Here is a 26,538-nt window from a genome sequence, read left to right on the forward strand (position 1 = left end):
GAGACAAAAAAGCACATATTCCAGCAGAGCAGATAAAACTAAATCTATACTTAGATCATGGCAGTGAAACTGGACAACACCAAAGACAAAAATATTAAAACCGTCTACAGATTTAAGGCAATCCCTATCAAAATACCAATGTTACTTTTCACACAACTAGAACAAATAATTTAAAAACTTGTATGGAAACACAAAAGACCCTGAATAGCCAAAACAATCTTCAGAAAGTAGAATAGAGCTGGAGGTATCATACCCCCTGACTTCAGACTATACTACAAAACTATGGTAATCAAAATAGTATGGTACTGGCAACAAAAACAGACACATAGATCAATGGAACAGAATAGAGAGCCCAGAAATAAACCCACACACTTATGACCAACTAATCTATGACAAAGGAGACAAGAATATACAATTGAGAAAAGACAGTCTCTGCAATAAGTGGTGATGGGAAAACTGGACAGCTAAGTGTAAAGGAATGAAATTGGAACATTTCCTCACACCATGTACAAAAATAAACTCAAAATGGAAAAGGGAACCCTCTTGCACTGTTGGCGGGAATGTAAATTGATATAGCCACTATGGAGAACAGTATGGAGGTTCCTTAAAAAACTAAAAATAGAACTACCATATGACCCAGCAATCCCACTACTGGGCATATACCCTGAGAAAACCATAATTCAAAAGCAGTCATGTACCACAATGTTCATTGCAGCACTATTTACAATAGCCAGGACATGGAAGCAACTTAAGTGTCCATCAACAGATGAATGGATAAAGAAGATGTGGCACATATATATAATGGAATACTACTCAGTCATAAAAAGAAATGAAATTTAGTTATTTGTAATGAGGTGGATGGACCTAGAGTCTGTCATACAGAGTGAAGTAAATCAGAAAGAGAAAAACAAATACCATATGCTAACACATATATATAGAATCTGAAAAAAAAACCAAAAACGTTGTGAAGAACCTAGGGGCAGGACAGGAATAAAGATGCAGATGTAGGGAATGGACTTGAGGACATGGGGAGGGGGAAGGGTAAGCTGGGACAAAGTGAGAGAGTGGCATGGACATATATACACTACCAAATGTAAAATAGATAGCTAGTGGGAAGCAGCCACATAGCACAGGGAGATCAGCTCGGTGCTTTGTGACCACCTAGAGGGGTGGGATAGGGAGGGTGGGAGGGAGGAGAAATGGGGATATACATATATGTATAGCTGATTTACTTTGTTACACAGCAGAAATTAACACACCGTTGTAAAGTAATTTTACTCCAATAAAGATGTTAAAACAAAAAAAAACTAATAAGAAAAATAAACTCAAAATGGATTAAAAACCTAAATGTAAAAAACCATAAAACTCCCAGAAGAAAACATAGGCAGAACACTCTTTGACCTAAATCACAGCCATATTTTTTGGGTCTGTCTCCTAAAACAAAGGAAACAAAAGCAAAAATAAACCAATGGGACCTAATTAAACTTAAAAGCTTTTGCATAGCAGAGGAAACCATGGACAAAATGGAAGATAACCTACTGAATGGGAGAAAACATTTACAAATGATATCATTAATAAGAGGTTAATATCCAAAATATATAAACAGCTCATATAACTCAAAAAAAAAAAACCAGTTAAAAAATGGGCAGAAGACCTGAAAAGACATTTTTCCAAAGAAAATATACAGATGGCCAACAGGAACATGAAAACATGCTCAATATCATTAATCATCAGCGAAATACAAATCAAACCCACAATGAGATATCACCTCACACCTGTCAGAATGGCTATTATCAAAAAAGACCACAAATAACAAATATTGGTAAGGATGTGGAGAAAAGGGAACCTTTGTACATTTTTGATGAGAATGTAAATTGGTGCAGCCACTGTGGAAAACAGTATGGAGGTTCCTCAAAAAACTAAAAATAGAACTACCACATGATCCAGCAATTCCACTCCTGAGTATATAACCAAGGAAAATGAAAACATTAATTTGAAAAGATATATGCATCCCAATGTTCATAGCAGCATTATTTACAATAGCCAAGACATGGAAGCAACCTAAGTGTCAATCAAGAGACGAATGGAAAAAGAAGACGTGTATATATATATATATATATATATATATATATATATATATACACACACACACACACACAATAGAATACTACTCATCCATTAAAAAGAATGAAATTTTGCCATTTACAACAACGTGGATGAACTTGGAGGGTACTATGCTTAGTGAAATAAGTCAGAAAGAGAAAGACAAATACTGTACAATATTACTTTTCTGTGGAATCTAAATAATAAAACAAACTAGTGACTATAACAAAAATTAAAACTATATATAGGGAAGACATTATCTAAAAAGAAATGAGAATTAAACCGATAGCAGATCCCTCAACACAACAAGAGAAAGCAGAAAGCAATGAAAATAATTTTTTTTTCTGACCAAGTCACTATTTAAGAAGAAAAACAAAGATGGTTTACTTTTGGCAATGATTCTTTACTAAGAGAACTACTAAAAGAAAAAAAAATAAAGCAAGGAAATTTCATTTTAGGAAGAAGGAAACTGAATCCAGAAGTAAGGAATAAAGTACATGAAGCAATGGTGAGAACTGCTAAATATGTGGGTAAATCTAAACAGGAAATGACTGTACGAAGTAGTAATTATAACAGTAATGACCACCATGACAACCACTTTTAGAGATGAAGAAATAAAATGGAAATAAAATACCACAGGATAACAACACATGTGTAAGGCAGGAGAGGGTGTTAAATTATTCTGAGGTTCCTGTATTGTTCAGGAGATTAACAATTGTTCAGCTGATTAACTTTAGGCAGGAAAAATATGTTAAAAATTTAAGAGTAAACAATATCAGAATAGAAGAAGATAGAAAGGGAAATAAAGGGAAAAAAGAATATAAAGAAAACAGGATTGGTGCAACGGAGGGCAGAAAGAGGAAAAGAAACATAGAAAAGCACAGTACATAGGATGTACAAAATAGAAATAAATTCCAATGTATCAATAATAAGAGTAAATGGGACTAAACTCACCAATTAAAAGACAGATTCTCACACTGTAAAGCAACTATACTCCAATAAAAATTTTCTTAAAAAAAGATTCTCAAACTGGATGTAAGAAACTATATCCACACAAAATCCAACTATATGCTATTTATGAGACTTACATAGGACAAAAATAAGGACGTAGAAAGCTGAAAGTGAACAAATAAAAAGACATACCAAGCAACACTAATCCTAAGAAAGCTGCCACACTTACGTTAACAGCAGACAAAATAAGGCTCCTAGACAAAAAGCACTGCAAGGAATAAAAGAGTCATAAAATAATGATAAAATGAATAATTTTAAGTGTTTTTTTTAAAAACCAGGAATCTTTAAATTGTGGTAAAATACACATAAAATTTACCATTTTAACCATTTTTAAGGCTACAGTTCAGCTGTATTAAAAACATTCATGTTATTGTGCAACCAATCTCCAGAACTCTTTTCACCTTGCCAAACTGAAACTCTATACTCATTACACCACAAGTCCCCATTCAACAGGAAGTTTTGAACAACACATTTAAGAAGCTTGATCTGACAAACACATGGAGAACCCAGCACTCAACAACTGGAAAATACATTCTTTTCCGGATCAGGTCACTAAAAAAATTATGTTGGCCTCAGCTCTCTCCATGGCCACACTTAACTCTCAAAGACTGTGGAGCTACACTTTAAAAATCCTCAAGGAAAGAAAGCATGATGTAAGGGCTTTTATGCTCAATCAAGCAGTTGTTGAAATATTTAAGGCAACAAATTCTAGATTTGCAAGAACTCATCAGGTAATATTGCTCTACTAAGCTTTGAGGACTCTACTAGAAAACAAATGAGAGACAATAAAAAGTAGGAAAATGGGCAGTGAGAGGATTGTTAATGAGCACTGAATCTGACAAGTACAGGTATAATACTAAAGACAAAAGTGGGAACTAGGGTAATAGAACAGAACATAAATGTTATATGCCCTGACAGTGTAGACACGATACCATAAAACCTGCAGGGAGGGGAAGGGGAAAAGAAGGTGGAAGGTAGAATGAATAAGCCAGCTTCCTCAATTTTTAATTGCTGGGGATGGATGGGGGAATGTCAAAAGATATAATTTAAACCTGATGAATCAAGTCATAGTATAAGCATATTACAAGTATAAAGGCAAACAGTAAGAAAGACAATACAAATGACCAAAATTAGGTGCTAAAGCAAAGGGAAGGAGAAGTTAGAGGAAAAATACCAATTTCATCACTACTCATAGTGGGGATTAATACATACTATCAACAGAAATGGATGATTAATGGTGGCATTACAGATATAACCAGTAGAGCAAAACCAGAGCCAGAAAATATGAGAGAGAGACACAGACACAGAGAATGAACAGAGGAATTTATTTTTATAGGATTTAAAGTCAGAAGCAAAACATAAAATGCACAAAGACCAAATATGTCTACATATCAATAAATATGAATTGGCTAAACTTATTTATTAAAATAAACCTTTCAGATTATGTCACAACACAAAACACAGTTCAAGATCTATTCAGAGACACACCTAAAACAAGGTAAATTTTTAAAAGCTGAAAGCAAAAGATGGGCAAAAGTATAGCAGGCAAATGCAAACAAGAGGAAGCAAACATTAGTATCAGTCAGAGTTGACTTCTGGCACCCCACCAAAAAAAAAGCTTTTGTTTTTTTTAGAGAGTAAGAACAAAGGTGTGGAGATCAAACTTCAGGTAGCCAATAAATAATTATCCATTCATGAATTTTCAGAAAATTTCTGGAAAATATATAAGGAACTGTTATCAGTTATTATTTCTGGGGAGTATGCTAGGGGTGGAGTGTAGAGAGAGAAATAATTTCTATTCTTTCCCTTAACCAATTCCTTACAGTTTGAATTCTGGCCAAGAGCATGGTTTTACTTCTATAAGAAAAAGCAATCAACAAGAAATATTTCAGTGAAATCAATAATTACCACATTGTATATATACTCTAAAACAAGTATTTTAGCTTTTTCCCATATATTAGCAATTATATGTATTATGTCATTTAATTACATATAAATTTATAATTTATGGAACAGCATCTAAAAAAACAAACATGAAGATTTTCAAGATGCTATCTAACTCTAGATAATTATAAAAGATTTAGATAAATATAAGTTGTGATTTTCAAAGTCTTGAGATTTTCAAACAATTTTCAAACAGTTATGAATATTCAAATTTATAACAAAATGCAAATAAAAAGAATGGAAATGTACTAACACTTCACTATAAAATTTCCTAAATATTTGAGAGTTGTCCATGAAAGCAAGAAGTATAAAGTATTTTTAAGAACTCCTGCACTTTAACAATAGGATAATACATCTGTGTAGTTTTGAGTGTTAAATATACTTACACAAGTTAAAAATAAACACTATTCAAAGCAGAGAACAATTATGAATTTCAGTTAATATTTGGCAACAGCTTAAAGTCAATGAAGCAGCTTGTTTTTTCAGTATACTTTTTATTACAAAAGTTTTCTGGGTAAAAATAGAACTATAGGGACTTCCCTGGTGGTGCAGTGGTTAGGAATCTGCCTGCCAATGCAGGGGACATGGGTTCGATCCGTGGTCCGGGAAGATGCCACGTGCCGCGGAGCAACTAAGCCCGTGCACCACAACTACCGAGCCTGCGCTCTAGAGCCCGCAAGTCACAACTACTGAGCCCACGCTCCACAACTACTGAAGGCTGCGCGCCTAGATCCTGTGCTCCCCAACAAGAGAAGCCACTGCAATGAAAAGCCCACGCACTGCAATGAAGAGTAGCCCCAGCTCGGCGCAACTAGAGAAAGCCCGTGCACAGCAACGAAGACCCAATGCAGCGAAAAAAAAAAGAACTATACATGGATGTGGGAGATTAACACATGGAGCTAAGCAAAATAAGCATCAAGGACTCACCAACTGCACTGAATTCAAACATTGAAAAAAACTAAAAAGTTAATGAAAATGTGGGCAAGTTCTATACTCTTAGATTTTTTAAATTATGGTAAAATATACATAAAATAAAAATTATTACTTAAACCATTTTTAAGTGTGCAGTTCAGTGGCATTAAGTACCTTCACACTGCTGTGCAACCATCACCACCATCCATCTCCAGAACTCTTTTCATCTTCTAAAACTGAAACTCGGTACCCATTACTTTTCAACATGGCAGAAGACAGAGATGAAAATGCTTAGAGGACCTAGGCGCCCCTTGACTTGATGAATGTGTTAAGAACTGGAGAGTTGTATTATTTGAGAATAGTAGTGAGACAGCTATATTTCTTTGTAATGGAAGAGGCAGGAAGTACTTGACATACAGAGAAACCTAGTTAAATTGTATAAAAATGAACTGCAGGTTCTGGTTACATTATTATAATAAATGACTTTTTTCTAATTTATTTATTTATTTTTTATTTATTTTTGGCTGCGTTGGGTCTTCGTTGCTGCACGCGGTCTTTCTCTAGTTGCAGCGAGCAGGGGCTACTCTGTTGCGGTGCGCAGGCTTCTCATTGCTGTGGCTTCTTTTGTTGTGGAGCACAGGCTCTAGGTGTGTGGGCTTCAGTAGTTGTGGCACGTGGGCTCAGTAGTTGTGGCTCACAGGCTCTAGAGCACTGGCTCAGTAGTTGTGGTGCACGGGCTTAGTTGCTCTGTGGCATGTGGGAATCTCCCCGGACCAGGGCTCGAACCCCTGTCCCCTGCATTGGCAGGCAGATTCCTAACCACTGCACCACGAGGGAAGTCCCTATAATAAATGACTTTGCAGAATTAAAGATCTGGTATATGATTTTACTTAGAAAACAATTTAGTTGAAAAGCAATAGTATTCCTTCCTTTAAAACCATTTTTTAATAGTTATAATGATAAATACCTTTTTTAAAAGTCCTTATGTATTAGTCATTGCTGTTGCAAAGTACCTTATATGTGTTATTTAATTTTACAACCACCCTATTAAGAAGGGAGTAGTTTACAGGTGAGGAAACTGAAGTTTATAGAGATGAAGTCATCTACCCAAGGTTATCTAGGGTCTGCCTGATTCTCTAGCCCATGTTCTTAAATCATTCTATCCATATTGTCTCCCTGTAATTAGCACAATTGGTATCCTTTGCTTTTCACCTGCTGACATTTAGGATAAAGCTTATCCTAAATCTATGTGACATATGCACTAAATGGCCCAAGACTGACAGATGGCACACTTTAGTTTCATACATTAAATGGTTCTTTTACTGAACTAATAAATTATCAATATATTTCAAAAGAATTAACAAGTGTGAAGCAGAATGGCACAATATAGAGGAAGAGGGCTTTGAACTCACAGAGACTGCAGTTTGAGTTCTTGTGCCAACACTTAAGTCATCTTAAATAAGTTATTTGACTTCTCTAAGCTTCAATTTCCTTATCTAAAGACAATCTGAAAATATTTTATAGTTGTGAATATTAAATGCATGAATGAGAAAGCATTAAGAGAACACTGTGAGGGCTCAATAATAATTATTTATATAATTCTGTAGAGGTCTGCTTCTAGCTCTAGAAGATTCTTGCCACTTATATTTATACTTGATTTTTAAAATACTTTTAAAAATGTTCTGTTAATAAAGTCAACAAATGTTTATTGAACAACTACATTGTCCTAAACGTGGTTCTATAAACCAGACACAAACAACTCTGGTAGATATTACTGTAAGGACCTTAATAGCAAATTTTTTTTAACTCCCAAAATAGAGAATTCCCTGGTGGTCCAGTGGTTAGGACTCCATGCTTTCACTGCTGAGGGTCCACCCAGGGTCAGGGAGCTAAGATCCCACAAGCTGCGTGTTGTGGCAAAAAAGAACCCCAAACACAAAAAACAAAAATAACCTCTAAGTACACGAAGTAATTTCATTTGCATCATATAGTATTAAACCAAAACCCAAGAGGGTCTTTCCTGAAGTCTTCTCAGACTTCATCTAGTCTTACTCCATGCTCTTTTCGGTAACTGCATCTTCTCCTGAGCTATGATCAAACATCACATCTAGGCAGATGATTACACACTTCAACTTGAGCCCCGATATCTTCTCCTGAACTCTTGCTGGATATTAACTTTGAAGTGTCTATAAGAAATTCATCATTTCTCCTCTTCTTCGTCCACTGCTACCACCAAAACTAGCTCTTCCTCATCCCTAATCTGCACTGTTAGTGGTTTCAAACCTCAAAATTATCTTGCTATCTCTTGTTCCCTTGTCTGTAATTAGTGTTCTTCCATATACCATTCAGATCTATTCCTTCTTGTCCATTCCTTCCACCAACACTAGTTTGGGACCTCATTCCCTCTAACTTAGGCTATCGAAAGGCACTTGATGTCACTTTTATTTGTTGAAAAGAATAATTATAAAGACTATGGCAAACAAGGGAAATATATTAACTGAATAGAACCTTAAAGTAATTAAACGCAATGTATACTACCATTCCAACCATGTAGAAAAAGTATATATAAGAGGACAAGGATAAAATGCAAAGATGAACACTGTTCAGCTGTTAATAATAGGATAATGGGTGGTGTAGTAAAGATGTTAAACAGCGGTCCCCAACCTTTTTGGCACCAGGGACCAGTTTTGAGGAAGACAATTTTACCACGGACCAGGGCAGGGTGGGGGATGGTTCAGGCAGTAATGCCAGCGATGGGGAGCAATAGGGCGCGGCAGATGAAGCTTCATTCGCCTGCCTGCTGCTCACCTCCTTCTCTGTGGCCCGGTTCCTAACAGGCCACAGACCAGTACCAGTCCACAGCCCAGGGGTTGGGGACCCCTGAAGTAAAGTACCCAAAGTACCCATAGCCTCTCCAGAAGGAAAATTCTCTAGGCAGCCATATTTAGTACCATATCACCCTCCTTTCTTCTGATCCTTACCCACAAGCATAGCTGGTTACACCAAGGATGGATCCTCGGTCTGACCCGAGGATAGCCAGTAATCTCTGAGGTAGTCTGGTGTGGAAAACTGCCCCCAAAAGAGAGGAGCTGCACCAGGAGTTTAAATCAGAAAAGGCAGAGAAAACAGGGCAGTTATAGTGAAAACGTCAACATATATGTAGAGAGAAAGGCTACAGTGTGAGATATGAACAATGAGGAGCCATAAGCGAGCTAAGGTTACAAGTATGCCAATCCAAAGAATGGGGAGAAACTAAAAGATGGAGAAAAGAAACATAGGCAGACACACAGCTGGTGGCAGGCACAGTGAGAAGCCAATACAGAGTGATTCACTGAGCCATGTTATTGGTGTAGTATGAGTATGAAGAACTTGGCTCTGCCATTTACCAGCTGTGTAACCTTGGGCAAGTCCTTTACCCCTCTGTACCTTTATTTGCTCATCTGTGTAAAGGGTGGTTTATCTAACTGGGTGGTTACGAGGCCTGAATGAGTAATGTAACAGTGCCTGGCACACAGAAAGCACTTGATAAATGCTATTACTATCACATTCATCATCATTATCCACAAGCTCCTGCTAAGGTTCCTGAAGCTTCCCTGAGCCAAAATGCTCGGCAGAGAAGTATAGTACCTCTACCTGCTCCAGAGAGGCTATAGTTCTGATCCTTGGATTTCCAAAACAGCATATTTCCTTTAATGTTCTAAATATCCTTTCAATAAAACTCCTCATTTAAAATGTAAATGAACTTAATAAAAGAACTACAGGCATACCTTAGAGATATTGTGGGTTCTGCCCCAGACCACTGCAAAAAAGTGAATATTGCAATAAAGCGAATCACATGAATTTTTTGGTTTCCCAGTACATATAAAACTTATGTTTACACTATACTGTAGTCTATTAAGTGTGTAATAGCATTATGTCTAAAAATGTATATATTTTAAAATACTTTATTGCTAAAAAATGCTAACCACCATCTGAGTCTTCAGCAAGTCAATCGTTTTGCAATAGTAACATCAAAGATCACTGAGCACAGATTACCATAACAAATATATAATAAAGAAAAAGTTTGAAATATTGCAAGAGTTACCAAAATGTGACACAGAGACACGAAGTAAGCAAATGTTGTTGGAAAAATGGCACTGACAGAATTACTTGACACAGGGTTGCTACAAACCTTTAATTTGTAAAAAATGTAATAAAATGAAGTATGCCTGTATTTACAAACAGATTTATTTTACTATATTTTATTTTATTATATATTTTACTTTTACCATTAGGGAGAAATTTTACCATCACCAGAAATACATATAAGTGTTCCCTTTTGTCTGTAAGTTGCTGACTCAAGAAAAGCATTAAGAAAATCAATTCTTTAGAACGAACCCATGAAAACAATCCTTGATGTCCTCAATCTGAAAACCCTGCTCAAAAATCTCCTTTCTGGGGGCTTCCCTGGTGGCGCAGTGGTTGAGAGTCCGCCTGCCGATGCAGGGGATGCGGGTTCATGCCCCGGTCCGCAGGGGACGCGGGTTCATGCCCCGGTCCGCAGGGGACGCGTGTTCATTCCCCGGTCCGGGAAGATCCCTCATGCCGCGAAGCAGCTGGGCCTGTGAGCCATGGCCGCTGAGCCTGCGCGTCTGGAGCCTGTGCTCCGCAATGGGAGAGGCCACAACAGTGAGATGCCAGCGTACCGCAAAAAAAAAAAAAAAAAAAAAATCTCCATTCTGAAATCTTCCTTTCCTGACAATCATTTCATTTCCTTATTTCCTTCATTTCCTTCCCTTTTCCTTATCAGTTAAGTATATGATGCTGATTATATTTTTTCTATATTGTTCTTAGGTTGGGTTATCTTTTATTTTTCCTAATTTCCTCATGTGTTTGTTCCCTCTCACCTATGACAGTATGAACCCCAGAGAACAGGGACTTGTCTCTTCCATTTCTTTCGTGGCAGCAGGAGTGTATAATGAAATAAGCAGGAGATTTAAAATAAGATGCTAGAGATGCTAGAGTCAAGCCCCAACTCTCTCACTTCCTACTTCTCTCTTTGGATAAGTCACTCAACCTGTCTCAGACTCCATGGCATTTTCTATAAAAAAGGAAACAATATCCATCTGATTTCAAAGTCCATGTGATTTCTCACTCTGCTTCTCTAACTCTGATAGATGGCATTCATGAAGAGTTTTATAGTTCCATCCTTAGGCACATGCAGTACAGCTCACATTCAAACCTAAAATTACTACGTGGAGAACGATAAAATAACAATTGTTAAGGACAAACGGCGAAGGCCACCTTATCTGGATTTGTGGAGGGCATTTACCTTCTCACAGTTTATCTTTAAAGCAGTGCCTGGAATTAGCTTCCAAGTAACTGTATTTCATCACTTAATCATAAGCCATCATGGTTTGCCCCCCATCCTGCTCCCTAGCAAAGCAAGTTCATTAATCTAACATTAATTTGTCACCACTCGTTGGCAGACTCTGAACTTTTACCTGGCCACAGAAGAATGTGACTTCATAACTCTGACATGAGTATGATTTAAAGCAAAAATCTCATTTGGCTGCACTTGTGATTTTAGCTTAAACTCCTTCCTCTCCTTCTCTCCCCTGCCCCCGCCCAAAATTTATGACAAAACAAACAGCATAAATTAAACAAAAACTGTTGTAGGTCACATTATTATTCTCTTCTGCAGAATCATATAAAAAATAATAATTTATTTCCAGAAATTACCCAAGTAAAATATTTGGGATTCTAACTAATACAGCTGAACAAGAGAGAGTATTAAAAGTATCACAAAATTACCACCTAGGGGGGTGGGACAGGGAGGGTGGGAGGGAGATGCAAGAGGGAGGAGATATGGGGATATATGTATAGCTGATTCACTTTGTTATAAAGTAGAAACTAACACACCATTGTAAAGCAATTATACTCCAATAAAGATGTTAAAAAAAAAGTATCACAAAATTAAATTCACTTACTTGACATTTCTGACGCAATTGTCGTAGTTCTTTTATAACTGGAGCTAGAGCTGATTTCTTTTCAGATACCAGAGAATTTAGTTTTTTCACCTGTCATTTAAACAAAATATATGACATCTAAGAAAAGAACTCAAAAGAACAAAAATACCATAAAGGTATTTATTGAAGTGTTATATATGAGTGAAAAAAACTATAAATTACTTCAATGTCAAACAATGGGGAAGTCATTTAGTAAGTACTGATTCCTCAATAAGAAGGAATATCATTTAACTCTTCAAAATGTCAATTATTAAAACTGCAAACCATTATGGGAAAATATTTACAATCTAGCACTGAATAACTAAAACAAATTACAAAGTTGCCTTTATACAGCTTTGTATTATGTAAAAAGTATACAATTATGTAGGTTATATAAAATACACATAAACATAGACGAAGTGATATTCAAGATAATTAATAACCCAAAAGGCATAAGTAATGACCAATCAGAATGGATACCAGCCATAGAGATGAACAGGGTCTTGGAGGCCTCTGCTGTACTAAATGTTCATCTTTATAGGAGTTAGAATGTGGTGAAATCCAGAGGGTTCTGGGACCAATGTGGACAAGATAGGTGGAGGTGGGTACTCTGAGAGTTTGGGGCAGCAGCTATTTACCAATAAGTAGTGAAAGATTTCAACATTTTAATGCCTGATGAAGCTGTATCCGTGCATTCTGGCTGAATAGCAGTCCTGAATACAGAAAGATACTAAGGACATACACAAAAATGAAATAATTGTATTAATTTAAGTAGCATGATTTGGGGAAACTTGTTTTTTATCTTAAATATTTCTTTAATACCATGTAACTTTTTTTTTTGGCTGAGCTGTGCAGCATGCGGGATCTTAGTTCCCTGACCAGGGACTGAACCCAAGCCTCCTGCAATGGAAGCACAGAGTCCTAGCCACTAGACTGCCAGGTAATTCCCAATGCTATGTAACTTTTACACACTTCAAAAACCACAAAATTGAACAACCTCTTTACAACCTCATTAGAATGGAAAAAGGTGAAAGAATGTAAAGAAAACATTGTGCAGAAATGAAAATTTGAATGCTTCACTGAAAACAGAACACAAAATATCTGCCTCAGAGGTAGACCATAAAACAAATAAACAAACAAAGCCTGTGTAATCACCATTTCAGACATGTCATCCAGTGTTCGTCCTTTCACTTCATCAACTTCACTCTTCAGGGCGGATACTCTTTCTAGCTCTTCTTGGGTGTAACTATATCCAGATATACCCTTTTTCTCCTCAATAGTTTGCTAAAAGTAAAGAATAAAATAGGTGTAAAAAATGGGGTCCACAAAATGGGTGTCAAAACCTTGATGATTCCATAATAAGTATATAGATTTAATAGGTAACAATAAAGTCGTAAATAAAGTAGTTTAAATCCTAAAGAACAATCTTTATTGACTTCAACAATAATTACGTTCCTTTATACGTTATAAACTTATACTGAAGAACTGAGAGGATGGAGCGCCCATTTGTTGAGATGAGGAGGACTGGGGAGGAACAGGTGAGGGAGTAGTAAAGATCAGAAGTTTAGTTTTGGACATGTTACAAATCTGAAATCTCTAGCAGAAATCCAAGAGAGTTCAAGATGTTGCATATACAAGACTGAAATTTGAGAAGCAACTGGAGATACAAATTTGTGAGTTGTCTGCATAGACAATATCTTTAAAGCCATAAGAGAATAAGATCACCAAGGGAGTGAGGGTAGAGAAGAGATCCAAGGCCTAAGCCTGGGGAACTCAAACACCTAGGCTTTGGAGAAATGAGAAGAAATCCACCATGGAGTAGGAACAGGAGTGTTAGTAAGGGAAAAACAAGGAGAGTGCAGTGTGCTAGAAGACAAGTAAAGAAAAATTTTACAGGAAGAGGGAGTTATGAACTATGTCAAACACTGCCAATAGGAAGATAACTAAAATGAATCTGTATGGACTAATCTCAGGATATTTTCAGTGGATACAGTGGGTGCTCTGCCCTGATCTGTTTATTGTGTCAGGGTACCCATCCCGTAGCTGTTGTGAGAATTGGTATTTTGATGACAGTCTACAGCTGTCCCTTCTTCAAAGTGTACCCCTGGTTTAACAGGAACTATATCACACCACTTCTTGGGTAGTAGTAAGAGGGTCCATAGCAAATTACTGACTGACACAGGGGTCCAAAGGGGTAGCCCTCTTGCCTAAAGATGAGACCAACTCTGTGATGCAATTTATGCTCCAGAGCTCCTTATGCAATCAGAATGAAATTGGACTCCAACTGAATCCACTTTTTCCTCTTGCTTCATCTTTTTTCCTAAGAGCACTCACTGAATTATTCATATGAGGAGGAATAAGAATTCTTGTTTCAGGTTCTGCTTCTAGAGAACCTGACCAAACTACAAGGATGGGCTTCTAAGGTAGGATCACTCCCTAGGTGAATGGAACTGAGAGCCCTATCATTGGGGGCAAGCAGAGTATCGTTAGTCCTAGGCATGTTATAGCAGTACAATTGCTAAGACTGGTGAACTAGGGCAGAATATAGGTGGAAGGGATTATGGTGGGCATGACAATGGAAGGCTTGAATCTCCTTCAAGAGAGTTTGCTGAGAGGAACAAAGTTGACTGACAGCCATAACTGCTGCCCCTCTGGATCCACCATCAGGTTCACACCAAGGCCATGCTTCCCCCAGGCTGTTCCCAGCCAGAGGCTGACCCATTCCTGCCTGACAGGGAACTCCTCTAATTGGTGACTGGCTCAGGAACTCCCCATCATCCCAACCAAAACGTCCTTAAAACTGTGCTTACACCCTAAGGCTCTTCCTCTCCAATCCTCCTTCCTTCTTCTTCCTTCACAGAACAGCCTAAAGGCATTTAGAGCCTAAAGGCTTTCCCTGCCGCCTGCTGCTCAATTCCCTTTACCCTTCACAAAGGCTTCCTCCAATAAATCTCTTATACATCTAATCCAATCTGGGCGTATGCTTCTTGGAGGACCTGAACTATCACAGGAACATACTAGCTGGTACAGTGTTGTTGGTGTTCAAGAAGCATGAAGAAATCGTAACTATAAGGACTATGAAATTGGGGTGGCTGTTGCTAAGCTCAAATGACGGGCTCAAATCCATTAATCAGTAATTTAAAGCAAAGTGATAAGTCAGAGAACCTCCTTAGGAGCTTTAAAGAAACCCTCATTTCCTGTGGCTATGAGGCAGAGAGAGCTGAAAACCACGGACAGGACTTAAATTGTAAGACTGGCAAAACTTCAGAGAAGGCTGAATATGTCCTATGTCAAAGTCAGGGCTCTGATAGGGAAGGGAAAGGGTGCTGAGTCTGAAATGGGGATAACTGGATAGGCTCACTTGAGAACCTTAAAACCCCAGATTATCTTTTATCTTCTGGGCAGTGGCAAATGGCTTAGCTTGTTGGGTCAGGGGCCTGGAGGAAGCAAGATAGCAAGACTAAATGACTGGGGACAAGGAGGTCTCGGGAAGAGGCATCTGGATCGAGCTATAAGAGTTAACACTAAGTGTGAAGATCTCTTCATCACATGTATATGGCCACTGGACAATGTCCACAGTAGAAGAGGCACTCAGCAGCCGAGTGGAAAGGATGATTTGGCCTTTCCAAAAAGGCCAAAAAGGCTGACAGTAGATGTCAGCCAGCCTCTGTCATTGGCCACCCAGTGTGTGGACAATGGGCTCATGAACAGAATGGCTATGTTGGCAGAGATGGAGGCTAAGTATGGACCAAATAACATGGGCTCTCTCACTAATGCTCATCTAGCTAATGCTACTGCCAAGTGTCTGAGCTGGTGGCAACACAGACCAATCCTGAATTCTGGGTATGGAATCATCCCTTGAGGAAACTGATCATCTACTTAGTGGCAATTTGATAACACCAGATTCTTTCTACCTTGAAAAGAACAACACTTCATCCTGAATGAGACTGACCTATATTGTGGGTAAGGGTTTGCTTTTTTTGCCCACAGCGCTTTAGGCAGCACCACTATCCAAAGGCTCAGAATGTCTGGTCTACTGATGTGGAATCCCACATAATATCACCTGAGACCAAGGGACCTACTTTATGGCAAAGTAGGTATGGCGATGGGAATATGACCACAGGATTCAGTCACTGTACCACACACCATCCAGAAAGCTAATGGCCTGACTGAATAGTGGAAGGGCCCTATGAACGTAAAGCTAAGGTGCCAGCTTGGAATTCATGGCCTGTGAAGATAAGTTCTATTCTTCATGATGGAGTGTATATCTTAAACCAATGCCCATTACATGGTGTTGGGTTCCAAATAGATCCAAAGACCCAAAAATACATGGGTCTTGGAACCATGAGATGAAAGTATGAGTGTTATCACTCACCAGAATTCCAACTCATACACAGGGAATTATACTTCCCTTCTTGACAACTTTAGGCTCTGTGGGTATAAATGTTCTCGTTTCCGTAAGGCACATGCTTCCACCGGAAGGCACATTGAGAAGCCCTTTAAACTTAATGCTCTGCCTACCATCTTGTCACTTGGGCTCCTCATGCCCACAGACCAGCAGGCAAAGAAAAGAGCGATTTATTGGCAGAATATTTTAAGGGTATACAGATGCTGTTATATAATGAGGGACAGATAGGAATAAGTTTGGCATTCAGGTGATCCATTAGGGCATATCTTGGTACTCTCATGCCCAGTTTTAACAGTAAATGGGTAAGTTTACCAACCACAGCCTGATAAGGGCATTGTACTAGAATCTCATACCTCTTAAGGATGAGGGACTGAGTCATCCCACCAAGTGAGTCATCTAGCAGTCCCAACCTTTTTGGCACCAGGGACCAGGTTCGTGTAAAACAATTTTTCCACAGACGGCGGAGGGTGGGGGTTGGGGGGATGGTTCAGGCAGTAATGCCAGCGACGGGGAGCGGCAGATGAAGCATTGCTGGCTCGCCTACTGCTGACCTCCTGCTGTGCAGCCCAGTTCCTAACAGGCTGCAGACCAGTACCGGTCCATGGCCCGGGAGTTGGGGACCCCTGATAGACCACTGGAGGTGCTAGCCAAAGGTGTGGGGAATCTAGGATGGATGGTAGAGGAAGGAGATATTGAGTATCAATTATGTCCTTGGGACCAAATGAAGCAAAGAGAGTTTTAATTTGTCCTCCTCACTCTCCTGTTTTCCTAGAAATTTTGACCAACTGTAATCCTGTATAAACTATACCAGGATGGAGTGACTTTAATGTGAGAAGCAAGTAGATCTCAGGAGTACAAGGGGTGGCTTATAGTGAATGCTGTTGGTGCTCTACTCAAACCTCATCTGCAAGCTGCAATGAGTGTTGACTGCTAATGGCTCACAGATGTCCCCTTCTCCAGAACATGCCCTTAGCCCAATGGGGGCTGCCTCATCTAGAAGGTTATACCGTGCAATAGCCAATGACTGACTGATATGGGAGTATAAAAGGCCAACGCCCTTGCCTCAAGGTGGAACCAACTTCATGGTGCAATGTGTGCTCCAGAGTTCCTCATGGGATCTAAATGAAGCTGTTTTCAGTCGGGAATACATCCTTGCTTGGCTTTTTTCTGCTGCTCCATCTGTTTCCCTCATTCCCTTTCTTCTGAAGGTACTCCCTCCCTCAGTAAATCATTTGCACCAAGTATTCCCCTCTCAGGCTCTGCTTCTAAGGAACCCAGCTTAAGAAAAGATGTAAAGCAAAAACTGATGGAACTAAAAGGAAAAAGATCATAGATATTCTAAAACATCTTTTTCAATAACTGATGGAATAAGCAGATGAAAATATAAATAGAAACATGAATACATGGAGGCTAAACAATACACTACTTAATAACCAAGAGATCACTGAAGAAATCAAAGAGGAAATCAAAAAATACCTAGAAATACATGACAATAAAAACACGACAACCCAAAACCTATGGGATGCAGCAAAAGCAGTTTGAAGAGGGAAGTTTATAGCAATACAATACTACCTCAAGAAACAAGAAACATCTCAAATAAACAGCCTAACCTTACACCTAAAGCAAATAGAGAAAGAAGAACAAAAAAACCCCCAAAGTTAGCAGAAGGAAAGAAATCATAAAGATCAGATCAGAAATAAATGAAAAAGAAATGAAGGAAACAATAGCAAAGATCAATAAAACTAAAAGCTGGTCCTTTGAGAAGATAAACAAAATTGATAAACCATTAGCCAGACTCATCAAGAAAAAAAGGGAGAACACTCAGATCAATAGAATTAGATATGAAAAAGGAGAAGTAACAACTGACACTGCAGAAATACAAAGGAACATGAGAGATTACTACAAGCAACTATATGCCAATAAAATGGACAACCTGGAGGAAATGGACAAATTCTTAGAAAAGCACAACCTTCCAAGATTGAACCAGGAAGAAATAGAAAATATAAACAGACAAATCACAAGCACTGAAATTTAGACTGTGATTAAAAATCTTCCAACAAACAAAAGCCCAGGACCAGATGGCTTCACAGGTGAATTCTATCAAATATTTAGAGAAGAGCTAACACCTATCCTTCTCAAACTCTTCCAAAATATAGCAGAGGTAGGAACACTCCCAAACTTATTCTAGGAGGCCACCATCACCCTGATACCAAAACTACACAAAGATGTCACAAAGAAAGAAAACTACAGGCCAGTATCACTGATGAACATAGATGCAAAAATCCTCAACAAAACACTAGCAAACAGAATCCAACAGCACATTAAAAGGATCATACACCATGATCGAGTGGGGTTTATCCCAGGAATCCAAGGATTCTTCAATATACACAAATCAATCAATGTGATACATCGTATTAACAAATTGAAGGATAAAAACCATACGATAATCTCAAGAGATGCAGAAAAAGCTTTGGAAAATTCAACACCCATTTATGATAAAAACCCTCCAGAAAGTAGGCATAGAAGGAACTCACCTCAACATAATAAAGGCCATATATGACAAACCCACAGCCAACATCGTTCTCAATGGTGAAAAACTGAAACCATTTCCACTAAGATCAGGAACAAGACAAGGTTGCCCACTCTCACCACTATTATTCTATTATTCAACATAGCTTTGGAAGTTTTAGCCACAGCAATCAGAGAAGAAAAAGAAATAAAAGGAATCCAAATCAGAAAAGAAGAAGTAAAGCTGTCACTGTTTGCAGATGACATGATAGTATACAGAGAGAATCCTAAAGACGCTATCAGAAAACTACCAGAGCTAATCAATGAATTTGGTAAAGTAGTAGGATACAAAATTAATGCACAGGAATCTCTTGCATTCCTATACACTAATGATGAAAAATCTGAAAGAGAAATTAAGGAAACATTCCCATTTACCATTGCAATAAAAATAAAATACCTAAGAATAAACCTACCTAGGGAGACAAAAGACCTGTATGCAGAACACTATAAGACACTGATGAAAGAAATTAAAGATGATACAAACAGATGGAGAGATATACCACGTTCTTGGATTGGAAGAATCAATATTGTGAAAATGACTATACTACCCAAAGCAATCTACAGATTCAATGCAATCCCTATCAAACTACCAATGGCATTTTTCACAGAACTAGAACAAAAAAATTTCACAATTTGTATGGAAACAAAAAGACCCCGAATAGCCAAAGCAATCTTGAGAAAGAAAAATGGAGCTGGAGGAATCAGGCCCTTTGACTTCAGACTATACTACAAAGCTACAGTAATCAAGACAGTATGGTACTGGCACAAAAACAGAAATATAGATCAATGGAACAGGATAGAAAGCCCAGAGATAAACCCACACACATATGGTCACCTTATTTTTGATAAAGGAGGCAAGAATATACAATGGAGAAAAGACAGCCTCTTCAATAAGTGGTGCTGGGAAAACTGGATAGCTACATGTAAAAGAATGAAATTAGAACACTCCCTAACACCATACAAAAAATAAACTCAAAATGGATTAAAGACCAAAATGTAAGGCCAGACGTTATAAAACTCTTAGAGGAAAACATAGGCAGAACACTCTATGACATAAATCACAGCAAGATCCTTTTTGACCCACCTCCTAGAGAAATGAAAATAAAAACAAAAATAAACAAATGGGACCTAATGAAACTTAAAAGCTTTTGCACAGCAAAGGAAACCATAAACAAGACAAAAAGACAACCCTCAGAAAGGGAGGAAATATTTGCAAATGAAGCAACTGACAAAGGATTAATCTCCAAAATTTACAAGCAGCTCATGCAGCTCAATATCAAAAAGACAAACAACCCAATCCAAAAATGGGCAGAAGACCTAAATAGACATTTCTCCAAAGAAGATATACAGATAGCCAACAAACACGTGAAGGAATGCTCAACATCACTAATCATTAGAGAAATGCAAATCAAAACTACAATGAGGTATCACCTCACACCAGTCAGAATGGCCATCATCAAAAAACCTACAAACAATAAATGCTGGAGAGGGTGTGGAGAAAAGGAGCCCTCTTGCACTGTTGGTGGGAATGTAAATTGATATAGCCACTATGGAGAACAGTATGGAGGTTCCTTAAAAAACTAAAAGTAGAACTACCATACAACCCAGCAATCCCACTACTGGGCATATACCCTGAGAAAACTATAATTCAAAAAGAGTCATGTACCAGAATGTTCATTGCAGCTTTATTTACAATAGCCAGGACATGGAAGCAACCTAAGTATCCATTGACAGATGAATGGATAAAGAAGATGTGGCACATATATACAATGGAATATTACTCAGGCATAAAAAGAAACGAAATTGAGTTATTTGTAGTGAGGTGGATGGACCTAGAGTCTGTCATACAGAGTGAAGTAAGTCAGAAAGAGAAAAACAAATACCGTATGCTAACACATATATATGGAATCATAAAAAAAAAAAAAGGTTCTGAAGAACCTAGTGGCAGGACAGGAATAAAGACGCAGATGTAGAGAATGGACTTGAGGACACGAGGAGGGGGAAGGGTAAGCTGGGATGAAGTGAGAGAGTGGCATGGACATATGTACACTACCAAACGTAAAATAGATAGCTAGTGGGAAGCAGCCGCATAGCACAGGGAGATTAGCTCCGTGCTTTATGAGCACCTAGAGGGGTGGGATAGGGAGGGTGGGAGGGAGACACAAGAGGCAGGAGATATGGGGATATATGTATATGTATAGCTGATTCACTCTGTTATAAAGCAGAAACTACATACCACTGTAAAGCAATTATACTCCAATAGCAATGTTAAAAAAAAAAAACATGGAAGATTTGAGTATCATGGTTAACATACTGGACTGAATTGACTTTTATGGCACGCCATCCCCCACAACTGCAGAATATATATTCTTCTCAACTGCACATGGAACAATGATCAAAACAGACCACATGCTGGGCCATAATGCAACATTCAAAAATTTCAAAGGACTGAAATCACAGAGTATGTTTCCTGGTTACAGCTGAAATAAGCTAGAAATGAATAACAGAAAGGTAACTAGAAAACCCCCAAGTGTTTGGTTTTAAGCAATGACCATAGGTCAAAGAAATCACAATGAAAATGAGAAAATATTTTAAAGTGAGCAATAATGCAGTTACTACATATCAATTTTAAAAGTGCTGTTACAATCTATGTTTAGTGCTGTTAGAATCTATGTTTGATGCACTGTAAAATTTCAATCTTAAGTTCCCTAGAAGCAAACATTATTCAACAGCATGAGACAGAAAAGTTCATATTGCCAGCTAATTACAACTGGTTCAAATTTCATTCACCTCTACCAGATTATTGCTAGCTGGTAAGCCAACATCCTGATGAAATCATTTCCCCATGGGTAAAAGAAAAAAAAAAAGCCAAATCAAGAAAACTCAGAGGAACTTGTACCCACGATGAGAATAGCTTTGCTGCTAGAGGGATTTCTCTGGGTTTAACTTTTTTCTGACAACCAAGGCACAAATATATAAGGAACAAGCCTGCAGGCAAACTTCCATACAGAACCCTCCCTGGATACTTCTTTCCAAAGCTCCAGGGAAGTGGCTGCTTAGATTTCTGCCCAGCAGGCCACGATAAATAAATTATTTTATAGTCAATCTCTTGGTATGATCATTTTGGTCATATTAACTAGCTAACCAAAAGAAAAACCTACTTAACAGAATTCAACTTTTATTAATTACCCCAAAGTCAGAACACATAAAAAAGTTAGTGCCTACTGCTACAGTAAAACACAAAAAATTAGCTTTTATGTCATCTCTGTAATTAATCAGAGAAAATGAATAATTTTATGGTTTTTCTAATAAAAACAATGACCTCAGTAAAAAGCTATAACCTATAAACCTCCTGGCATTTGTACTTTTAGAACCCCAAGATAACACTGTATTACCAGTTGATGTTGAATATTTTCATGACGTTGCTTAAGAAGTTCTTCTGTCCTCTGCAAGAGACCAAATTCAGCTTTAAATTCAGCTATTATCTGATGCTTCTTTTTGAAAACTGTACTCTTGCTTCGAAGTTTACTGACATATCGTTTGAACTGTAAAAGAACATAACATGTAGTTTAATAAGTAGAAAAGTAGTTGCTAAGTATATATAACCTCAGTGTATTAGAAAAATTTTCTTTTCTACCATCCTACATGTGGGTCACAAGTACATAATAATAACTTAGTCTTATTAGAAAAGTTGGAAAGACTAACTGTTCAGTTAAAATATTTTGTGTATGTTTTTATTTTTTGGACCCATTAAACACTGTAAATCATTATACAAAAACTATTTATTTTGGGCTTTACAAATAAGGATTAGGAAAACAGAAACTTCAACACTAGAAAAGTAAAAAGGTTAAAAAGAAGAAGAAGGGACTTCCCTGGTGGTTCGGTGGGTAACACTCCATGCTCCCAGTGCAGGGGGCCGGGGTTCAATCTCTGGCCAGGGAACTAGATCCCACATGCATGCTGCAACTAAGAAGTCTGCATGCCGCAACTAAGATCTGGCACAGCCAAAATAAATAAATAAATAAATATTTAAAAAGAAGAAGAAGGAAGCAGAAGACCATTTCTGGTTGTGGTCTTATCATGATATCTCTTATGTACTGTACTATTTTGGTGGCACTGGATCTACTGGGGTTAAAATAGCCAACCAGAATAGTCAACACTTGTAGCAACTATTTATCATTTAAGAAAGGTATTGTGACCATATACCCTAAGAAGTATCTGAAGTTCATCCCAAATGTTAAAAAGCTAAAAATATTCCAAATTAGTGGGAACTCATAGTTGCTTAATTCAGCTATTTACCTACTAATGATATTAAAGTTATAGCTACTCTAATGGAAAGACTCTGTTATTAAATAATACCAACAAGAGTTTGGAAAAACAAGTGAAGTGGATATTTACAGGAATTCATTTGACAAGTACTATTTATTAACTATTATGTACTAGGCACTGTGCCAGACGCAGAGAATACAATGCTAAACAAGATGCTCACATGTCCTGCCCTCATCAAGCTTAAGGAATAGTGGGGGAAATAAACATTGAACTGATGTTCACAACCATGGTGAACATTATGAAGCAGTGAAGGGGCCCTGAGAATAAATAACAGGAGTTTAAACTGGGTTGTGATGAAGGTAGGAAATGTGGGGTTGGATTTTAGGGAGGTGGGTTTTGACAAGTTTCTCAAAAATAATTTAAGCCAAGACTGAAGTAGCAGGAATACATTAGAGGAAGGACAAAGGAGCAAGGAAGAGCATTCCAAGTAGAGGAAACAGCAGGTGTAAAGGTCCCAAGGCACTGGCTCATTAAAAGTATTGCTCAATATGAGAAGCAAATGTGAAAATTTTCTGGTATTTCTGAAACAGAAACATAACACATAAAAAAAAATCACTTTCTCTTATGTACCATTAGTACTAAGAATTTTTACTACATAAAATATTTTTTTCTGCTCCAACCTTTTATTAACTACATTATTTTTAAAATGTCCATAGTAAGAATCTGGCTTATTATACTTAAACTCATCACTTCAAAACAAAAGTAAGCCTCCATATTACCTAATATGAGAAAATTCTTTGATAATCTTAGCCTTTTAAATGCCCAATTCTTTACAAGGATAATTGGGGGGGGGTTATAAATAATTTTATAAATAATAAAAGTAATGAATGTATTACTGAAATTTTAGAAAACGGAAAAAATTCACTCAAAGCCACTATCCCAATGCAAACTCTATTATCATACGGTATTTTACCTCCTAATTTTAAAGGCTAAATCTAAGGTCAGTAATTATAAATTGCAAGGTAGCAAAATAGGAAGGAGAACATGTCTAAAATTTAGGTTTTTTTTTTTCTTAAAGACTTGATTGATTCCTGAATATACAAAGTCCTTAAAAATAGTAAGATTAAAAATTCTTCACATAAAAATAACCCTCTAATTCCTAGTGTAGACATCTTTTTGGCCTCTCCCGTTGCGGAGCACAGGCTCCGGACGCGCAGGCTCAGCGGCCATGGCTCACGGGCCCAGCTGCTCCACGGCATGTGGGATCTTCCCGGACCGGGGCACAAACCCATGTGCCCTGCATCGGCAGGCAGACTCTCAACCACTGCGCCACCAGGGAAGCCCTAGACATCTTTTTTAAACGTGACTTAAACTTTGAAAGAAATGAGGAACACATTGTGTTTTAGAGGAAGGAAGTTCAAAATATTTTTCTATTCATGACTGAGTTAGTTTTAATATTAAGGAATCCAGCCCACAAAAAGCAAATTATCAACGGCTGTATTACAGAAACAGTGTAAAAAATTTAGTCATACCAATGTACCTAGAATCTAATTACTTGCAATTTTTCCTTTTAAAGAATAAATGTGTAAGCCTGACATAACCACTGATTCAGAATCCCCAGACTAACTGTATGTTCTATTAAAAGTGTCCTGGGCAAAGTGCCCAAAATGAAATCAATCCTGTTCATCTGCTATCCTCTGTATTATCTAGGCCAATCTTCCCCTTCTCTATCTTGCTGTGCTCTGGAACTATTTTTAAAAGCTAAAAGCTATAAATGTTTTTGGTGAAAGAACAAACCTACCGATTACTCAATGTGCTCTATGCTGATTGGTTATTATTTGGCATTCACTGGACAAACTACCTAGGGGAAAGGGAGTCAGGGTCAGATTAATGACAGTTCCATAAAATTAAGCAATAGGTGGCCATCAAAGCACTCTAAGGGTTCCATTACCTTAGACTGAATTAGAGGAATTAGAGGGGAAAAAATGCATTATCCATGATTTTCTTCCATTGGAAGTTTTTTCTAACTATCATTTGGATTTTAGGTTATTTTTGAACTTTCAGATTATTGAAAAAAAAAACCATGATAAAAATATTGAAGCTAAATCTTGAGACACATTCTTAATAATTTCTATAGGCCATACTCCCAAAAATGGTCAGAAGGAAATTTTTTTTTTACCTTTGTTTTATTTTTTTTATTTTTATTGGGTTTTGATACCTTCTGCCAAACTGCCCTTCAAAGGCTATTTATAGTACTGTTTATAATTGTCAATTTAATAAGCAGAATAGTATCTTATATTTTGTTTGCATTTCTTTATTAGGGAACTTCACTTTTTGCCATGTTAATTGTGCATTTGTGTGGATTTTTTAAAATGATATGCCTGTCTTTGGCTCATTTTTTAATTGGAGCCTTTCTTGTGGATCTGTAATAGTGATTTTCAAATTTTGGGTCTTAGGAACCCTTTATTAATGATCTCAAAGGGATTTTGTTTATGTACATTGCTAGCATGATAAATCTGAGGAAAAAGAATAGAATACTCATTAGTAAACCAAATCCTACAACACGTAAAAAGGATCATACACCATGATCAAGTTGGATTCATTCCAGGGATGCAAGGATGGTTCAACATATGCAAATCAATCAATGTGATAACACCACATCAACAAAAGAAAAGACAAAAACCACATGATCATCTAAATAGATGTAGAAAAAGCATCTGATAAAATTTAATATCCATTCATGATAAAAAATTCTCACCAAAGTGGGTATAGAAGGGGACATATCTAATAAACCCATTTATGACAAACCCACATCCAGAAGCTGAAAGACTTCCCACTAAATTCTGGAACAAGTATGCTCACTCTCACCACTTTTATTCAACATAGTATTGGAAGTCTTAGCCACAGCAATCAGACAAGAAAAAGAAATAAAAGGTATCCAAATTGGAAGGGAGGAGGTAAAATTGTCATTATATGTAGGTGACATGATACTCTACATAGAAAACCCTAAAGACTTCACACAAAAATTATTAGAACTCATCAGTGAATTCAGCAAGGTAGCAGAATACAAGATTAATATACAGAAATCTGTTGTATTTCTTTACACTAACAATGAAATATCAGAAAGAGAAAGTAAAAAAAAAAAATTCTGTTTAAAATCATGTCAAGGGAATTCCCTGGCAGTCCAGTGGTTAGGACTCCACGCTTTCACTGCCAAGGGGCTAGGTTCAATCCCAGGTCAGGGAACTAAGATCCTACAAGCCATGTGGTATGGCCAAATAAATAAAATAAAATAAATAAGAAAATAAAATTAAATCACATCCCAAAAAAAAAACA

At 37.4% G+C, this 26,538-nt stretch overlaps 1 protein-coding gene across 9 annotated transcripts in view; it reads right to left on the reverse strand.

The window, feature by feature from the left end:
• The window catches only part of IFT81 (intraflagellar transport 81), a 105,007-nt gene that overhangs the window by 13,030 nt on the left and 65,439 nt on the right, over positions 1-26,538 (reverse strand). For 8 of the 9 annotated variants that reach the window (XM_060121118.1, XM_060121117.1, XM_060121119.1 and 5 more), the window contains 3 exons: positions 22,329-22,478; positions 13,113-13,241; positions 11,940-12,029 (listed from right to left, as the gene is read on the reverse strand). In XM_060121118.1, coding sequence (XP_059977101.1) covers positions 11,940-12,029; positions 13,113-13,241; positions 22,329-22,478 — 369 coding nt within the window. Of the gene's footprint in view, positions 1-11,939; positions 12,030-13,108; positions 13,242-22,328; positions 22,479-26,538 lie in introns of all 9 variants that reach the window. The other variant, XR_009534728.1, reaches the window with a different exon arrangement.

Source organism: Lagenorhynchus albirostris, chromosome 14, assembly GCF_949774975.1.
Source record: "Lagenorhynchus albirostris chromosome 14, mLagAlb1.1, whole genome shotgun sequence".
Lineage (NCBI taxonomy): Eukaryota > Metazoa > Chordata > Mammalia > Artiodactyla > Delphinidae > Lagenorhynchus > Lagenorhynchus albirostris.